At 45.1% G+C, this 20,414-nt stretch overlaps 1 protein-coding gene across 2 annotated transcripts in view; it reads left to right on the top strand.

The window, feature by feature from the left end:
• The window catches only part of LOC120026267 (synaptic vesicle glycoprotein 2C-like), a 48,802-nt gene that overhangs the window by 5,230 nt on the left and 23,158 nt on the right, over positions 1 to 20,414 (top strand). For both annotated transcript variants that reach the window (XM_038971093.1, XM_038971094.1), the window contains exon 2: positions 485 to 665. In XM_038971093.1, the coding sequence (XP_038827021.1) occupies positions 485 to 665 (181 nt within the window). The remainder of the gene's footprint in view (positions 1 to 484; positions 666 to 20,414) is intronic.

The following is a 20,414-nucleotide window of genomic DNA, read 5'->3' as shown; positions in this document are numbered from 1 at the left end:
ATCAATGACTGGGAATTGACAGGCTTGGTTAAATCACACCACGTGACCTTGTCTGCTGTGGACTGTACTAATAGTCAGACATGCAGCAATTCTGACACAGGTTATGTGTGCGACACACTGCTTCTGTGTGTGTGTGTCTTCTCCCTAGTCAGCAGTTTGCCTTAAAAAATAAACATGCTTGGTCCAGATGGATCAGATAATTCTCAAGTGCTGCAAAATATAAAAGGGACACTTAAAAAGGCAACACTGTGTAAATGAATATTTTCTCACTCCCTCTCTTATCCATTATTCTTTCCCTCCCCCTCTCCCTCCCTCCCACCCTCCCACTCTCTATTTTTGTGTTTCTGTCTTTCTTTCTCTTTCTCTGTCTCTCTCCCCTCCTCTCCCTCCCCTCTCCTCTCTCATTATCTCCCACTCTTTTTCTTTGTCTGTCTCGACCCCCTTCTCTTTCTCTCCCTCCCCCTCCCTCCCTCTCTCTCTGCAGGTAGCATAGTGTACCTGGGGATGATGGTGGGGGCGTTCTTCTGGGGGGGTCTGTCAGACAAGGTGGGCCGTAAACAGTGCCTGCTCATCGCTATGTCTGTCAACGGCTTCTTCTCCTTCCTCTCCTCCTTTGTCCAGGGGTACGGCATGTTCCTCTTCTGCCGCATGTTTTCCGGCTTCGGGTGAGTGGTGTCCGTTATGTTCTATTCTACTATATTCTACTATACTTCTCTACTCTAATTTACTCTTCTATACTGTACTATACTTTACTATACTATAATATACTGTACTGTACTATACTGTGCACTATTCTGTTATTCTATTCTACTCTATTATAGTACTTTATAATGTGTCATGTCTTGTAGAACATTTCCTTCCACTAAAACTCTACTAGAACACTTCAAAAGTTCCATTAAGTTCTCTTCCTCTAAACCTCTCCTAGAACACTTCATAAGTTCCTGTCACGCTGGTATGAAGAGATTTGGGAGACAGGCGCAGGAATGCGTAATAGTTTTTAAAATTATACCCCAAATTACGGCGTGCCGTGTAAAGGCACGGGGACGAAGACCAAACAAACACGTAACAAAAACACAGGGTTGAAACCCAAACAAAAAAGCGAGGATGTCACGACTTCTACCGAAGTCGTTGCCTCTCCTTGTTCGGGCGGTGCTCGGCGGTCGACGTCACCGGTCTTCTAGCCATCATTGATCCATTTTTCATTTTCCATTGGTTTTGTCTTGTCTTCCCACACACCTGGTTTCAATCCCATTCATTACCTGTTGTGTATTTAACCCTCTGTTTCCCCTCATGTCTTTGTCAGAGATTGTTTTATGTCAGTGTTGTTTATGGTTGTATAGGTGCGCGACGGGTCCTCGTACCCATGTTTATTTTATGTATGTACATATTAGTGTTTGGAGCATGTTAAGTGGACATATATTAAAAGACTCCATTTACACTCCGTTTGACTCTCCTGCGCCTGACTTCCCTGCCACCTATACACACGACTCTGACAGAATCTCTGACCAAAAATATGAAGTCAGCAGGAGAAGACACTTCGCTCATGGAGGTAGAGGAACGCGTCATGGAACAAGCGGGGAGATTGACAGTCTGAGCGCCGCCATGGATCGCATTGTCCAGAATATGGACCGCTGGGAGAGACAGGGAGTTTCTCCAGCGCCTCCACCACCACAACCGGGATTTCCTTTGAAATTGCTTTTTCTCCTCCTGAACCTAACAAGATCCATTTATCGCTACCCACGGGATACAACGGAGATACTGCCAGCTGCCAGGGTTTTCTCCTTAAACCGAACTTGTATCTGGCCACGGTCTCCCCAGTACCATCGGACCGTGAGAAGAGTTGCGCCCTCGTCTCATGCCTCACCGGGAAAGCCCTGGAGTGGGCCAGCGCTGTGTGTAGAGAGGAGGATGCGGCGTTGGACCATTTTGAGGAGTTCACCCGCCATTTCAGGACAGTATTCGACCACCCACCCGCAGGCAGAGCGGCGGGTGAGCGCCTCTATCATCTGAGGCAGGAGACGAGGAGTGCACAGGAGTTTGCTTTGGAGTTTAGGACCCTGGCTGCCGGCGCTGGATGGAGCGACAGAGCCCTGATCGACCATTACCGTTGTAGTCTACGTGAGGACGTCCGTCGGGAGCTGGCCTGTAGAGACACCACCCTCACCTTTGACCAGCTGGTGGACATGTCCATCAGGCTGGACAACATGCTGGCTACTCGTGGACGTCTAGATCGGGGTCTGATTGTTCCATCCTCCCGCACCCTCTCTCCCGAACCTATGGAATTGGGAGGGATGGTGCGCAGGGAGACCGAAGGGGGTTCCCGCTCGAGCACCATCTATGGTCGCAGAGATCACACTGCTGGTCGGTGCCGGGTTGGTTCCTCTGGGAATAGAGAAGGCAGGCAGGGCACTCTGGCATCACCCCAGGTGAGTAGGCACCATTCTCATCCAGAGCCCTCTGTTGCACTAATGTTTGTCTCTGTCACTTTTCCTGATTTTTCCCTGTATTCCCAGTATAAGGCGCTAGTAGATTCAGGCGCGGCTGGGAATTTCATTAATAAAAGTTTAGCTCATAGTTTAGGGATCCCTATTGTTTCTGTGGATATGCCTTTCCCTATTCATGCCTTAGATAGTCGACCATTAGGGTCAGGATTTATCAGGGAGGTCACCGCGCCTTTGTGTATGATAACGCAGGAGGGTCACAAGGAGAAGATTAGTCTCTTCCTTATTGATTCTCCTGCGTATTCTGTGGTGCTAGGCCTACCCTGGTTAGCTTGTCATAACCCCACTGTTTCTTGGCCACAGAGGGCTCTCACGGGGTGGTCGCGAGAGTGCTCAGGTAGGTGTTTAGGGGTTTCCGTTGGTGCTACTACGGTGGAAAGTCCAGACCAGGTCTCCACCGTGCGCATTCCCCCAGAATATGCCGATTTGGCTCTCGCCTTCTGTAAATAGAAGGCGACTCAATTACCACCCCATCGACGGGGGGATTGTGCGATAGATCTCCTGGTAGACGCTGCATATCCCAGGAGTCACGTGTATCCCCTGTCGCAAGCGGAGACGGTGGCTATGGAGACATGTCTCTGAATCCCTGCGTCAGGGGTTCATTCAGCCATCCATTTCACCCGTCTCTTCGAGTTTCTTTTTTGTGAAGAAGAAGGATGGCGGTTTACGCCCGTGCATTGATTATCGAGGTCGCAATAAAATCACGGTGAAATATAGTTACCCGCTACCTCTGATAACTACGGTTATTGAGTCAATGCACGGGTCACGCTTCTTCACAAAATTGGATCTCAGGAGTGCGTACAATCTGGTGCGTATTTGGAAGGGTGATGAGTGGAAGACGGCATTTAGCACCACCTCAGGTCATTATGAGTACCTTGTCATGCCATATGGGTTGATGAATGCTCCATCAGTCTTCCAATCATTTGTAGATGAGATCTTCAGGGACCTGCACGGGCAGGGTGTAGTGGTGTATATCGATGATATCCTGATATACTCCGCTGCACGTGCCGAGCATGTGTCCCTGGTGCGCAGGGTGCTTGGTCGCCTGTTGGAGCATGATCTATATGTCAAGGCTGAGAAATGCTTGTTCTTCCAACAATCCATCTCCTTCCTAGGGCATCGGATTTCCACATCAGGAGTGGAAATGGAGAGTGACCGCATTGCAGCCGTGCGTAATTGGCTGACTCCAACCACGGTAAAGGAGGTGCAGCGTTTTTTAGGGTTTGCCAATTACTACCGGAGGTTTATCCGGGGTTTTGGTCAGGTTGCTGCTCCCATTACCTCACTGCTAAAGGGGGGCCCGGTGCGCTTGCAGTGATCGGCTGAGGCGAACAGGGCTTTTGGGCACCTGAAGACTCTGTTTACCTTGGTACCTGTGTTGGCTCATCCGGATTCCTCTTTGCCATTCATAGTGGAGGTGGACGCATCCGAAGCTGGGATAGGAGCAGTGCTCTCTCAGCGTTCGGGTGCGCCACTGAAGCTTCACCCCTGTGCTTTCTTTTCGAAGAAGCTCAGCCCGGCGGAGCGAAACTATGATGTGGGGGACCGGGAGCTGTTAGCTGTCGTAAAAGCCTTGAAGGTGTGGAGGCATTGGCTTGAGGGGGCTAAACACCCTTTTCTCATCTGGACTGACCACCGCAATCTGGAGTACATCCGGGAGGCGAAGAGACTGAATCCTCGCCAGGCAAGGTGGGCCATGTTTTTCACTCGTTTTGTGTTTACTCTTTCTTACAGACCAGGCTCCCAGAACGTTAAGGCAGACGCATTGTCTCGGCTGTATGATACAGAGGAGCGGTCCATGGATCCCACTCCCATACTCCCAGCTTCGTGTTTGGTGGCGCCAGTAGTGTGGGAGCTGGACGCGGACATTGAGCGGGCGTCACGTGCAGAGCCCTCTCCCCCTGAGTGTCCAGCTGGTCGTCTGTACGTTCCGTCTGCTGTCCGCGACCGATTGATCTATTGGGCTCACATGTCACCCTCCTCTGGTCATCCTGGGATAGGTCGGACGATGCGCTGTCTTGATGGGAGGTACTGGTGGCCCACTTTAGCTAAGGACGTGAGGATTTATGTTTCCTCCTGCTCGGTGTGCGCCCAGTGCAAGGCTCCTAGACACCTGCCCAGAGGTAAGCTACAACCTTTACCTGTTCCACAACGGCCGTGGTCGCACCTGTCGGTGGATTTTTTGACTGATCTTCCACCTTCACAGGGTTACACCACGATCCTGGTCGTTGTGGATCGGTTTTCGAAGTCCTGTCGTCTCCTCCCTTTGCCCGGTCTCCCTACGGCCTTACAAACTGCAGAGGCCCTGTTTACACACGTTTTCCGGCACTATGGGGTGCCTGAGGATATAGTGTCTGATCGGGGTCCCCAGTTCACATCAAGGGTCTGGAAGGCGTTCATGGAACGTCTGGGGGTCTCGGTTAGTCTTACCTCAGGTTTTCACCCCGAGAGTAATGGGCAGGTGGAGAGAGTTAACCAGGATGTGGGTAGGTTTCTGCGGTCTTATTGCCAGGACCGGCCGGAGGAGTGGGCGAAGTTCGTGCCCTGGGCAGAGATGGCCCAGAACTCGCTACGTCACTCTTCCACTAACCTTACCCTAATACACATTGAAAGGGAGTATCAGCCGGTTCTGGCTCCTTGGCATCAGAGTCAGACCGAGGCTCCTGTGGTGGACAATTGGTTTCGGCGCGCTGAGGAAACCTGGGAGGCAGCCCACGTCCACCTTCAGCGCGCCATAAGGCGCCAGAAAATTGGCGCAGACCGTCGCCGCAGTGAGGCCCCGGTGTTCGCACCAGGGGACAGGGTCTGGCTCTCGACCCGAAACCTGCCCCTCCGCCTGCTCTGCCGGAAGCTGGGTCCGCGGTTTGTGGGGCCGTTTAAAGTCCTGAGGAGAGTGAACGAGGTATGTTATAGGTTACAACTGCCCACTAATTACAGTATTAACCCCTCGTTCCATGTGTCTCTCCTCAGGCCGGTGGTGGCTGGCCCGCTCCAGGAGGCTGAAGTGCGTGATGTTCCTCCGCCTCCTCTAGACATCGAGGGGGTCCCGGCGTACTCTGTTCGATCCATTTTGGATTCGAGACGTCGGGCGAGGGGCCTTCAGTACCTCGTGGACTGGGAGGGGTACGGGCCGGAGGAGAGATGCTGGGTTCCGGTGGAGGACGTGTTAGATCCTTCCATGTTAAAAGAATTCCACCGTCTCCATCCGGATCGCCCTGCACCTCGCCCTCCGGGTCGTCCCCGAGGCCGGTGTCGACGCGCGGCTGTGTGTATGTCAGAATGCAGAATTTTGCTGGCTGTTCTGAGACCTGTGTATTAATTTGCCTGTCCTCTATTGGTTGAGATGCACTGCATACGCCTTCCCCTGGGTGTCAGCGAATAGGGAGACTTGAAATGGAGTTTCTACGTAGTTCCCAAAGGTTATAAATTGCTTGGAATCGAAGTGTCCCATCTTTCCACTCTTCGATCTGACGCAGGGAGGGTCTTGGCATGTCATGTTAGAAGCTCCTGTTTTAGCTCCTAGATATATCCGGCTCTGTTTTTATTCGATATAGGTGTTAAAGACATCGTAATGTTGTTATTTTAAACCGAATTATATCAGTTTATGTCAGTATATTGCGATTTTCGGGTATTTATTTTCGTGACGTTGTAGGAAGTTGGGTATCTCTGGCCCACATGGCTATTGTTTACTGCTAATTGCAACGTTGAAGACGACGTTCTCCAACCTAGCAACGATTCTTTTGGACAAAGGACACCTTTCCCAAGATTCTGATGGGAGTTCATCAAAAAGTAAGAACTATTTATGCTGATAATTCATTATTCTGTTGAAAAAAGTCAAATGCATAAGACGCCATTACTTGCAGTGTAGCCTTGCTTTATCGCACCCTGTATTGCGCAGTAACGTTAATTTTAAAAATGTAATTCAGCGATTGCATTAAGAACTAATTTGTCTTTCAATTGCTGTCCAACCTGTATTTTTTTTGTCAAGTTTATGAATAGTTTTCGATAAGAATAGGTGCCTTTCCAAGATGGCGCTGGACAGATTGCTTGAGTATTTGGACACTATTTTCATTGTATAAGCACGATTTGTGCCGCTAAATATGCACATTTTTGAACAAACTCTATATGCATTGTGTAATATGATGTTACAGGACTGTCATCTGAAGAATTCTGAGAAGGTTAGTGAAAAAATTAATATATTTTGGTGGTTTCTACGTTATCGCTATTTTTGCCTTGAATCAATGCTGTTGTTATGTTTGCTATTGTGCTAAGCTAATATAACGCTATATTGTGTTTTCGCTGTAAAACACTTGATAAATCGGAAATATTGTCTGGAATCACAAGATGCCTGTCTTTCAATTGCTGTACACTATGTATTTTTCAGAAATGTTTTATGATGAGTATTTAGTTATTTGGCGTTGGTGTCTGTAATTTTTCTGTCTGCTTTCGGTGCAATTTCTGACTGTAGCTGCAATGTAAACTATGATTTATACCTGAAATATGCACATTTTTCTAACAAAACATATGCTATACAATAAATATGTTATCAGACTGTCATCTGATGAAGTTGTTTCTTGGTTAGTGGCTATTTATATCTTTATTTGGTCGAATTTGTGATAGCTACTGATGGAGTAAAAAACTGTTGGAGTAAAAAAAGTGGTGTCTTTTGCTAATGTGGTTAGCTAATAGATTTACATATTGTGTCTTCCCTGTAAAACATTTTAAAAATCGGACATGTTGGCTGGATTCACAAGATGTGTACCTTTCATATGCTGTATTGGACTTGTTAATGTGTGAAAGTTAAATATTTAAAAAATATATATTTTGAATTCCGCGCCCTGCACTTTGAGCTGGCTGTTGTCATAAGTGTACCGACGTCGGGCTGCAGCCATAAGAAGTTAAGTGGACATATATTAAAAGACTCCATTTACACTCCGTTTGACTCTCCTGCGCCTGACTTCCCTGCCACCTATACACACGACTCTGACAGAGGAGTACCTTGAATAAATAACACACGTGCACAATGATTAACTCACAGGACAAGACCCGTAATCATCTACGCAATCCACAAGGGCACGAAAACCCAAAACACACAGCACAGGTACACCCACCAACGGACATAGTAACAATAATCGACCCCCCAATGGAAACCAAAGGGCACATATCATATATACAGATACTAATCAGTGGGAATAGGGGCCAGGTGTGCGTGATGAAAGTTCTGGAGGGATCCGTGACAGTTCCATTAAGTTCTCTTCCACTAAAAATCTTCCATGACGACATTGTGTTCTCATTGGTTGAGAGGTAGGGGTTTCTTTGACCATGCAGTACTCTACCAGACAGAGCTCTACTCTCATGGCTCTCTCTCTTTCTCTCTCTTTCTCTCTCTCTCTCTCTCTAGCTATTCTCCACTCCTCCAAGGCTCGCTCTCTCTCTCTCTCTCCCGTCTCCACTCCTCCACAGCTGTCTCTCAATTCAATTAATATCAATTCAATTTAAGGGCTTTATTGGCATGGGAAACATATGTTAACATTGCCAAAGCAAGTGAACTAGATAATAAACTATAAACATTTAGAGTAAACATTACATTCATAGAAGTTCCAAAAGAATAAAGACAGTTCAAATGTCATATTATGTCTATATACGGTGTTGGAATGACATGCAAATAGTTCTAGTTCAAAAGGGAAAATAAATAAACATACATATGGGTTGTATTTACAATGGTGTTTGTACTTCAGTGGTTGCCCCGTGTGGCAACAGGTCACAAATCTTGCATACTGTGATATTTCACCCAGTAGATATGGGAGTTTATTCAAATTGGGTTTGTTTTCGAATTCTTTGCGGATCTGTGTAATCTGAGGGGAATATGTGTCTCTATGGTCATACATTTGGCAGGAGGTTAGGAAGTGCAGCTCAGTTTCCACCTCATTTTGTTGGCAGTGTGCATATAGCCTGTTTTCTCTTGAGAGCCAGGTCTGCCTACGGCGGCCTTTCTCAATAGCAAGGCTATGATCACTGAGTCTGTACTGTTGTGTCTTTGGCTATGCCAGATTAATTGCTATGACATGCTATTCTATAAAATAATTTCTCCGTAATTACTATTACCTGATTGAACTAATCATGTAAATGTTAATTAACTAGAGAGGGACACCACGAAAGAATATTTATAGAGCTGTTATCTTTCGAATAAACTCTTAAAGATTTAGTAATATTTTACATCCATAGCAGTCACATTAATCGTCATTTTATTCAGTCTCATCAAAGTGGTAAATCCTTGGTTATCTGCAAGAATCCTGGCTAACAAGTTGAATCAGCAATACAAAATTGGGTTTAATTATTTATTTACTGAATACCTAACTAATCACACCGAAACACACATACACAATTAAATCATAACTTGATTACAAAGTGCCGTCATAAAGAAAAACGTCCCTAGCGGGAGGAATAGATATGGGTCCGACCTCCCGGGTGGCGCAGTGGTCTAGGGCACTGCATCGCAGTGCTAGCTGCGCCACCAGAGTCTCTGGGTTCACGCCCAGGCTCTGTCGCAGCTGGCCGCAACCGGGAGGTCCGTGGGGCGACGCACAATTGGCATAGCGTCGTCCGGGTTAGGGAGGGTTTGGCCGGTAGGGATATCCTTGTCTCAGTATGTAAATGTAATAAAATGTAAGTCGCTCTGGATAAGAGCGTCTGCTAAATGACTAAAATGTAAATGTAAATATGACAGCTTGTTACACAAAGGGAAGGGGCTGAGTTTTAGTGAAAGAGCGGGAGACTGGAACAGGGCCGAAGCTGTGCTATCGTAAATATAGTATCTTATGCATTCTAAATTACCGCCCATTTGAAAAGGAAAATGCAATAAATATTTACTCTGAGCTGCGCTTCAGTAGGTTGGTGGTAGATGGAAGACCGTCTTGCCAAACCGAGTCCTCTGTCCTTTGAAGAATGTCTCTGGTGGTCACTGGATACGTTGGAATAACGTCGTGTGTAGTAGACGGGATACTTTGACTGTCCTTCCTAACCTGCGTTTGTAGCAGCTGTTGCCAACTCAACGGCTAGGAGGTATCACTTCTGTAGTGAATACGAGTTCAAAGTTCATACCATTTACAACCAAAGTCCATGCTGATGTTGGCTTAGTTCTGTAGTTATTATCTGAACCATTCTGACATTGGATCGTCATCCTAAATGTACCCGGAACAGGAAGTTATATTTTTGTCAATGGCTTTTATAGTGGAGGGAGAGGGGTGTGTCTGAAAAGTTTATAACCCATGTCTCTTCACAGGGGCGGGCCCCTAGTTGAGCAGAAGCCCAAATTTATGAAAATCCAAATCTCTCATTTGGAAGCTAAAATTACATTTAATCTCTTCACAAATAATTTCATATTCAAACATTTGAATTAAACAACAATTCCATGTGAATCCGATACCTCTGACGTTTAGACTTTCCACAGTAGAGTTTATGTCATTCTATCATTGATGAGAATGTGTCAGAGGGCAACCGAACTGACATAATATACCTTAAGTACCACCGCATATGTTCAGTTGGTCGGATTACCAGAATATAGTTCATTTCCCCCCACTTCTGATGTTCCCAGAATCTCTATGTTAACCAAGGGGTTTTCTTACGTCACATCAGTTATAGTAGGGAGAGGGAAAAGGGGGGAAAGAGGTATTTAGGACTGTCATAAACCTACCCCCGGGCCAACGTCATGACAGTCCCCCCATGTTGGGTTCAATCTTGCGATTAACCTGCATGTTGCAAACCAACATAAAAATGACTGTGGGTTGTCCTGGTTGTGGACCATCGTTGTGGTCCCCATCTGGTGGTCGACCCGGGTAGGGTGTCTGCAAATGAAGAAGTCTGCTCCATGGCTGGACAGCAGATGTCCAGTTGGTGATCGCTGTTGCAGTCCCCCCTCTGGTGTGGTCGACCCGGGTCGGGTGTCTGCAAATGAAGAAGTCTGCTCCATGGCTGGGCAGCGGAGGTCCGGATTGGGATCGCCGTTCCGGACCCGTAGTCTGGTCGTCCAGACTGGAAGATCTGGGCAGTAACTTAGGCAGATGTTAACAACGCACACACACTCATGAAATATATCATTACATTTCCTCCCAAATGAGCGGCGTTGTGGCACTAACTGATGGTTGTATGGGGAAGTTGTTTATGGCTCTATCACTTTCTACATGCCGAAGAAAATGAAACAAAATGAATGAAAGCATAAACAAAACAAAATATAGTTATGCCACCTTAACCATCTAATTGGACTGTATTCTATCTACGTCCATGGTCTTGGCAAAGTGACCCTATCATGGCATTGTCTAATGTCATATCTAGGGCTCTTCTAATTTGCGGGGTGTTGGTTAGGGTACTATCCTAAGTTGATAACTATATGATACGTCTACAGCTGTAAGGCACTAGTTTTGGGCAGTCTACAGGGATGACCTATGGACTTCTGAGAAGAAAACTGGTGAGTGCTGTAGCTGTAGAGTTAAAGGCCTCAAAATAAATGTTTAACTTTACTAAGGCTGGTATTTTGCTCGGACCCTTAATTTATCCTAGCATGAATCCTAATTGGATGTTCCGTTGTACATGTGCGTTTATGCGTACGCAAGCACACATGTCAAGGGAAGGAAACCAAGTATCCTGGCAGATTACAACTTGTTCAGAATGAGTCTGACGTAGTCAGGTAATTTTCAGGTCAATGCCTGGAGGTCAGTCAGAATTGGTGTCGAAGGAGTCTGTAGTGGTTTTACTACCAGTCACTGTCTTCCACTATTGTAGTGGAGGTAGGTATGAAGAAGTATACTTCATAGCTATGTTATCCACGGAGGAGCTAACCTCATGACAGAAGTATTAGACCAGTCGTACGTGGTGTGATCGTGGTTCCTGCCTTCTAATAACTTTTCTCCTGAACGGAGGGTTCTATTTATTAGTGGCGTGTGTAACCATTGGAAGAGTGCAATGGAGATTCCCTTCCCCGCGTTGCACTCTGAGTGACTCCTATGTTGCTATTATCAATAGCAATTTAACTTGTGAGGTTACTAATCCTCCTACTGAGTGTTGCTGGGCTGACTGTGGTATTGGTACTGGTACTCAAGGGGTCCAGTCGTCCTACCGATTTATTCTGAAATGTTATCCTACAGGAATACATGATTAGAGCATTTTACTAGTTGTCTTGTAGTGACTACTACACATGGCAAGGAATGATTATTGTTGCCATTTGTTTTGGAGGTGGACAAGTCCACTGGACTTCCTTTACGACCAGTGTGGTACACCTCAGTAATATCTTAGATGTGTTCTAAGATAATCCCCGTCTAGGGGCCTGTCTGCTCCTCACTGTTCTCAAATGGGAGTTTACAACTAGATTTGATTTATGCTCTGGCGGCCTCGTACGGTGTTGTCCGTAGTCTCGACCCCCCCCACCGGCCTCGATAAGGCTCATCATGGGTCTGGGCTACTATTCCCCCCCTTTGTGTCTCGGGACCCCCCCACCAGCATGTGGTGTTGGTATCCAAGGCGCAAACGAAAGGTTCGGACCCTATGTACGAGTTGTCAGTGGCCGCGTTATTATGAGAATGGCTGCAACCTTTCAACCAAATCTCCTGGTGTTTGTGCTTCAACACCCTCAGTGGCTGTCGAGGTCTGTCAGTCACCACCGCGTCCGCGTGTGGCAACCACTTCAGTACCTGCGAACTGAGACGAGGATATCGGTCTGTGATATCGCAAAGTGTTTCACCAGTGGGAGTCATCGGGTCAGTTGCTGGACTGACGCCATTAGTGTCATTGTAAGGGTTGACAGTCCCCCACAAAGCGGAAGGTGTGTCATCGGAAGCAGAGTATACTCTGCGCATCGATGTTTTTCTTGCTGAGACAGCCGCAGTGCTTGTGGAAGTGTCCGAAGGGCAAGAGAAGTTCATCTCAACTACCGTATTGCATGACTGCAAGGAGAAGGGAAGTAGCTCATTCACAGAGACAGCTGGCTCGAAATCATGAAAAGAATTGTCAATCAGATTGGCTGATGGAATGTGTTGAGATATCGTAATATCTCCTTGGATCGGATTCTGCACCAAGTGTTTTTTAAACGTCTTTTTCCCAAGGGGTGCTTTCAACAGATACCCCTCGTGAATGACTGCGTAGCAGCTAGCGTTAGGGAAAGACAGTGTGGTCGGTGGAGAAGGCACGGTAGCCTGTGACCATGCCTGGTTGGTTTTCCAATCCATCAATGGGAGTAACCGATCCATCAAGTCTGCTCCAAGTAGCAGGGGTACAGTTTCGAGGCTAGTAACATACACAGGGTGGACGAGCGATACGTCCTTGAAGTGTAGTTTCAGCATGACTCTCAATGTGAGAGGCGAGGTAGTCTGAGTGACCCCTCGAAGTGTAGTATCGCATTGTTCCACTTTTAACCAACGTTTAGTTGGCTTCAAAGCCCTTTTTAGATCATCAAACAATGTTTGAGAGATGAGTGATATAGTCGCACCCGAATCAATTAGCGCATGACAAGTTAAGCAGTCCTCCAGGACTGTTTCCAGGTATGGTCGTTTCGATTCGTGTTTAGTGGACATATTCCCCACAAAGTGGAGTGGTCTTTCGCAACAACGTGATGTGTCAATTCTGTTCAAGGTGGAAGCAGATTGACTTTTACGATTTTGAGTGGGCTTGGCTTTAACGAAGCATTTTACCTTTTTCTTCGCAACCTTTGTATCAGAGTTTATAGACAAAGCCCGTGGGCTTGTTTCTTGGTCAATCGGGCCCTGGATAGGGTCTCGAGTGAAAGCAGGAGGGATTTGAATTTTAACGTCCTTGCTATGGGTGTTAATTCCTGCGGACCTGGAGTCCGGTAATTCCCGGTCTAGTCCTTGTGACTTATCTTTTACCCTTTTCTCAAATGTTTATCGCTTTAGTTCTTCACGTAGTGGACCTTCTGGAGAACATTGGTCTACGTTTTGATCATCCTTCAACCCTTTGTTACCCTTGTGCTCTGACACTTTGTGTGGGTTGGGTGCAGGAACGTAGTGAACAGGTCGATTGTAGCGGTAGTCGTTTTGATGGCGACGTACTTTACAGTTATTTCGACCGCGGAGGTTATTGGAATCATGGTTTCGTGGTAGAAACTGTTGTTGTGCGTCATCTCTTAACGCTCCAATACCTGATAATGCACCCTCTGACTGGAGTGAGTGCTCCTAGTCAAACTTCAAAACCGAGTGGTCAGGGCTCTTGGCATTGCGAGCTTTTGATGCCTCAAAAGCTGTGCTTGCAAGCTCTCTGAGTTGTAAGATAGGCAAGCCAATGTGGGCTGCAGGGCCCAAGTAGGTAATGAAGGTGGGATACATGTTCGACAGGAACATTTGTTTAAATGGTAACAGGTCTTCCATACCTGTTTCAGTGAGCAGGCCAAAGTAAGCTGAACGAAGCCTATGATAGTAAGCTTGTGGGTGTTCATTCCGAGCTTGTTTGACCGTGTTAGCCAGTGAGCTATCGTGTTTGCGAGTTGCAGAACCACTGAATTCTAATTTCAAAGCTGTGGCAAGTTTAGCGTAGTCATTTAGCACGTGCTGCTCTTGTAGGCGAATGAACCTTGGCACGTGTCTATTCGACGTTCGCTTCAACAGGTAAACCCTGTCAGAACCCGTAGCGTTCGGGTAGCCATCCAACGCGTCCTCTATGTCAGCTAGGAACGTCTCAGTATCGTTTGGCTGACCTGGAACGGGGTCAAAGGTGGGGAAATACTTGACGAGTTTGTCAAGGTATTCCGCGTCAAGCGGGCGGAGAGGGTGGGCTTTATCCTGTGGGGAAAGTGGGGCCAAAAGGCCAAGAGGAGAAGCCAAGCTTTGGCTTTGTTGGCCAAGAGGCGCCATATTACTCAGTGCCGAATGGCCAAGCAGAGAAGACTGGGGGACACCTGACGGAGGCAATGTCTGAAACCTATCGTCTTCACTCCTTTGAGTACCGGGCTCCGGTTGCTTGGATGGATAGTCACGCTGTAGAGCGTGACCCTTCTGGACTTCCTCCAGATGGTACCTAAGGGTGGTATTCTGCTGCATTGCAGAGTCCACTTGAGCGCTTAGAGTACTGATTTTGGACACGTGAGTGTCGCACTTGCTCTTTTCAGTCTCAAACTTATCTGTCATGGCTTGCAGATAGATGTCTTGAGTACGGAGCGAGAGATTCAGTGATGAGATTTCTTCCTCTTGCTTAGAAATCAAGATTTCCATCTTCATCACCCGAGTTCTCTTATCATTCATTTGGTCAGCGACTTCAATGAGTTCTGCTGATTTGTCATCCAACTTCGTCATTGTGTTCATCAACTGATCATCTTTGGTCTGCAGAATTTTGAGTAGAACCGTGTTACTCTGAGTAACGTTCAACAAAACTGCCTGCATGTTATCAAATTGCGCGCTCCTATTTGTAGATAACTCAACAGATTTATCTAGTTTGGAGTGGACTACCTCGTATTTAGTTTTGGCTAATTCGAGTTGTTCCTGGAGACAACGATTTTGTTGAAGAGTTTGTGCTCGTTCATCGTCATAAGTATTTGCAATTACTTTCAATTGTTCAGATTTCAAACGCAGTTCCTCGACTAGCAGAATGTTTTCATTTCCTGCTTTTGTCAATAGTTGCTCAGTTCTCTCCACCTGTCCCCTCATGTTAGCCATGACTGGCACGTGCTTCAGCTGTGCACGGTGGTATTGAACCGATGCCACATTTTTATGGCGATACATCAGTGCAAAAGTGGGGAGAACCGTCACAAAGCCTGTGTTTGATGGTTGATTTTGGAGAGCGTTCGCAATTTCGGCTGTTTATTTACTAATGGCATAATTAGGGTTGGTATCGCTGCTGAGGTCAGAGATCAATCCTTTTATGGGTGGAGGTTCACTACTTAGCGGAGGAGTGGTGACCACCTCCTTTGATAGCTTGCATATTATTAGAAAAAGTTAGAGGAAAAATGTTCCCTAAATGTATTCAAAGTTTGGGTTTGGACTTCATAGCAAGCTGCAAAGACAAGTTTAATCTATTTATAGATGTTGACGAACTACCAGTACTGTACCAGTAATGTGGAAGTTGGACGTGAATGAATTTGCAAAAGCAAATTGAATTAATTAATCAATGCCAATGATTAATCCTACCTGTGTAGGCTATCTGGGTATTAAACTTTAATTAACATGAGATGTGGCTTCATCTAGGTTAATATGATAAGTTTAAAAGTGTCTCATTTGATTGGAAGAACATTAAATTATGTTCAACAATTTAACTTATTAAATTGAATGAGACGATAATCCATAAAATCTCTGTTGATTTGGATATCATAAGTGTAAACAGTAGACCAAATGTTGGGCACATTCAACACTGTGGCACTTCTCCCTAAGGCCGAAACCTTCATGGGATTCCCGCTGGGGCGGGGCTTCTGTCAGTACTGGATTACTGAATGGGTTTTGAAAAACCCAAATTTTACTGATTGATCAATTTAATGATAAATCAAACCTGTATAGGCAATTTGTGAATTAAACTTTAATTAACCTGAGAAGTTGCTTCATCTAGATTAGTTTGGGAAAAGTTTGCAATGTCTTATTTAGAGAACTCAACAATTTGGATATTATTTAAAATATCTATTTCAGAATGTAAATGGCCCGATTTACACTTATTAGTTCAATTGGATAAGACATTGATATTCGTCTGGATATCATAAGTAATGACTTGAGTGTGACCTGAATAATTCTTCATGAACGAATATACTGGGCACACTTCAGCGGTCACTGATTTCACACGCTGAAATAAAACGGAACTACCCGGTGCGGGACTTCCGTTCCGCGAGGCGGAGGAATTTCAACGTGGCACCAGAAAAAAAATTGCTATTTTCCCTTGTTAGCTTTAGCACCTCGTGCCAGCTAACCTTCCTTTGTGCCTGAAAATGTAGCACGTAGGATTCCCTTGGTAAGGGAAAGGTTTTACTTATAACTTATTATGTTCAAACCCTTTTCGGCGTTTTTTGACGATGTTTTAACCGGAACACGCGGCAAACACGAAATTCACCGTGGTCTCCTCGCGTGGAATCGCGAGGGAGAGAGAGATATAATTATCGCTGGTCGAGCTATATCTCCTGAATTTCAATCGGCTGGCTCTTTGTCCTCGCTCGAGAAATTAATAATGACCTCGCCTACCCGCGTATGAAACGCGCCAGGCAGAAATAGCCCTGCGTTTGGCCAAACGCTCTATTTCTCAGATTTCTATAATTAGCTTTCTCAGCCTCTTACAAGAAATGTATTCGCTTACGGTATCCACTGACTGCGTCAGAGAACAACGCGGGGCGGGGGAAATCTTCAGCACACACACCCAAAAATGCTTGTCTATCACTCCAAAAATGTGTATAATAAACTTGGTATATTATGTCATCTGCTTTTCAATTTTATACAGGCTGAATCAAAATGAAAGCGTCATTCTATCTTAGACTCCTCACAGGGGGCACCATTATGTTGTGTCTTTGGCTATGCCAGATTAATTGCTATGACATGCTATTCTATAAAATAATTTCTCCGTAATTAATATTACCTGATTGAACTAATCATGTAAATGTTAATTAACTAGAGAGGGACACCACGAAATAATATTTATAGAGCTGTTATCTTTCGAATAAACTCTTAAAGATTTAGTAATATTTTACATCCATAGCAGTCACATTAATCGTCATTTTATTCAGTCTCATCTGAAAGTGGTAAATCCTTGGTTATCTGCAAGAATCCTGGCTAACAAGTTGAATCAGCAATACAAAATTGGGTTTAATTATTTATTTACTGAATACCTAACTAATCACACCGAAACACACATACACAATTAAATCATAACTTGATTACAAAGTGCCGTCATAAAGAAAAACGTCCCTAGCGGGCGGAATAGATATGACAGCTTGTTACACAAAGGGAAGGGGCTGAGTTTTAGTGAAAAAGCGGGAGACTGGAACAGGGCCGAAGCTGTGCTATCGTAAATATAGTATCTTATGCATTCTAAATTACCGCCCATTTGAAAAGGAAAATGCAATAAATATTTACTCTGAGCTGCGCTTCAGTAGGTTGGTGGTAGATGGAAGACCGTCTTGCCAAACCGAGTCCTCTGTCCTTTGAAGAATGTCTCTGGTGGTCACTGGATACGTTGGAGTAACGTCGTGTGTAGTAGACGGGATACTCTGACTGTCCTTCCTAACCTGCGTTTGTAGCAGCTGTTGCCAACTCAACGGCTAGGAGGTATCACTTCTGTAGTGAATACGAGTTCAAAGTTCATACCATTTACAACCAAAGTCCATGCTGATGTTGGCTTAGTTCTGTAGTTATTATCTGAACCATTCTGACATCGGATCGTCATCCTAAATGTACCCGGAACAGGAAGTTATATTTTTGTCAATGGCTTTTATAGTGGAGGGAGAGGGGTGTGTCTGAAAAGTTTATAACCCATGTCTCTTCACAGGGGCGGGCCCCTAGTTGAGCAGAAGCCCAAATTTATGAAAATCCAAATCTCTCATTTGGAAGCTAAAATTACATTTAATCTCTTCACAAATAATTTCATATTCAAACATTTGAATTAAACAACAATTCCATGTGAATCCGATACCTCTGACGTTTAGACTTTCCACAGTAGAGTTTATGTCATTCTATCATTGATGAGAATGTGTCAGAGGGCAACCGAACTGACATAATATACCTTAAGTACCACCGCATATGTTCAGTTGGTCGGATTACCAGAATATAGTTCATTTCCCCCCACTTCTGATGTTCCCAGAATCTCTATGTTAACCAAGGGGTTTTCTTATGTCACATCAGTTATAGTAGGGAGAGGGAAAAGGGGGGAAAGAGGTATTTATGACTGTCATAAACCTACCCCCGGGCCAACGTCATGACAGTACATAGTCAACATTTTCCTCAAGTTTGGGTCAGGCACAGTGGTCAGGTATTCTGCCACTGTGTACTCTCTGTTTAGGGCCAAGTAGCATTCTAGTTTGCTCAGATTTTTTGTTAACTCTTTCCAATGTGTCAAGTAATTATCTTTTTGTTTTCTCATGATTTGGTTGGGTCTAATTGTGTTGCTGTCCTGGGGCTCTGTGAGGTCTGTTTGTGTGTGTTTGTGAACAGAGCCCCAGGACGAGCTTGCTTAGGGGACTCTTCTCCAGGTTCATCTCTCTGTAGGTGATGGCTTTGTTATGGAAGGTTTGGGAATTGCTTCCTTTTAGGTGGTTGTAGAATTTAACGGCTCTTTTCTTGATTTTGATAATTAGTGGGTATCGGCCTAATTCTGCTCTGCATGCATTATTTGGTGTTTTACGTTGTACACAGAGGATATTTTTTGCAGGATTCTGCATGCAGAGTCTCAATTTGGTGTTTGTCCCATTTTGTGAATTCTTGGTTGGTGAGAGGACCCCAGATCTCACATCCATAAAAGGCAATGGGTTCTAAAATTGATTCAAGTATTTTTAGCCAGATCCTAATTGGTATGTCGAATTTTATGTTCCTTTTGATGGCATAGAAGGCCTTCTTGCCTTGTCTCTCAGCTCGTTCACAGCTTTGTGGAAGTTACCTGTGGTGCTGATGTTTAGGCCAAGGTGTGTATGTTTTTTGTGTGCTCTAGGGTAATGGTGTCTAGATGGCAACTGGACCTTTTTTGGAACACCATTATTTTTGTCTTACTGAGATTTACTGTCAGGGCCCAGGTCTGACAGAATCTGTGCAGAAGATCTAGGTGCTGCTGTAGGCCCCCCTTAGTTGGTGACCGAAGCACCAGATCATCAGCAAACAGTAGACATTTGACTTCAGATTCTAGTATGGTGAGGCCGGGTGCTGCAGACTGTTCTAGTGCCCTCGCCAATTCATTGATATATATGTTAAAGAGGGTGTGGCTTAAGCTGCATCCCTGTCTCACCCCACGGCCCTGTGGAAAGTAATGTGTGTTTATTTTGCAAATTTTTACCACACACTTGTTGTTTGTGTACATGGATTTTATAATGTCGTATGTCCCCCCCCCCCCCCCCCCCCAACACCACTTTTCATCAATATGCCAAATTGAGTCAAAGACTGTTTTGAAATCAACAAAGCATGAGAAGACTTTCCCTTTGTTTTGGTTTGTTTGTTTGTCAATTAGGGTGTGCTGGGTGAACACATGGTCTGTCGTATGGTAATTTGGTAAAAAGCCAATTTGACATCTGTACATTGTTTTCACTGAGGAAATGTAGGAGTCTGCTGTTAATGATAAGGCAGAGGATTTCCCCAAGGTTGCTGTTTCTCTCTCTCCCTCTAGTCTCCACAGTCAGAGAACAGCACAGGAGGTTATTCAAGCTGCCTGGCATCAGCCCTTCCCCTGAGTGGGAGAGAGAAAGAACAGAGAGAAACACAAACATTAGCTAAACATTCACAGCAGACTAAATGTCCTTATTTTTCTGTTTAATGACTGATTCAAAGTCTGCTTGTATAATCACAAGTTGTCACTGACTTTGACAGTGGAAAGAAAAACTTTTTTTGTCATGAATAAAAGACTAAACAATAGGTAGAAACATTGATACAAGCTTTGGCAAACTAGAATAAAGCGTTCTGCTAAAAGATGAATAAGCAGATGAGACTGACAGAATATTTGCCCCCCACTCTTAGATAATACACTCTCTGCACAATTGATTACCTGGTGATTGTTGCACATGATTGTTATTCATAGCATGACCTGGCTCTCTGGTGCGTTTGCATTAACAAGTAAATGTAATTTAATCTGAGACAGCCTGTTTTGGCCCGAGGGGATTCATAAATCACAGGACTGTTTCTAAAGCAAGGTTTCAGTTGGACAGAGCTGTCAAAATCAATCTGCAACAACACAGTGGATTTACACTCAGCTGTGGTATTAGTATGTGTGTCGTGTATGTGTGTGTTGTGTGTGTGTGACTCATAGACT

The sequence above is a fragment of the Salvelinus namaycush genome, chromosome 31 (assembly GCF_016432855.1).
Source record: "Salvelinus namaycush isolate Seneca chromosome 31, SaNama_1.0, whole genome shotgun sequence".
Taxonomy (NCBI): Eukaryota; Metazoa; Chordata; class Actinopteri; order Salmoniformes; family Salmonidae; genus Salvelinus; species Salvelinus namaycush.
Note: the sequence above shows the minus strand (reverse complement) of the source record. Positions and strands in the feature narration are given on the sequence as shown.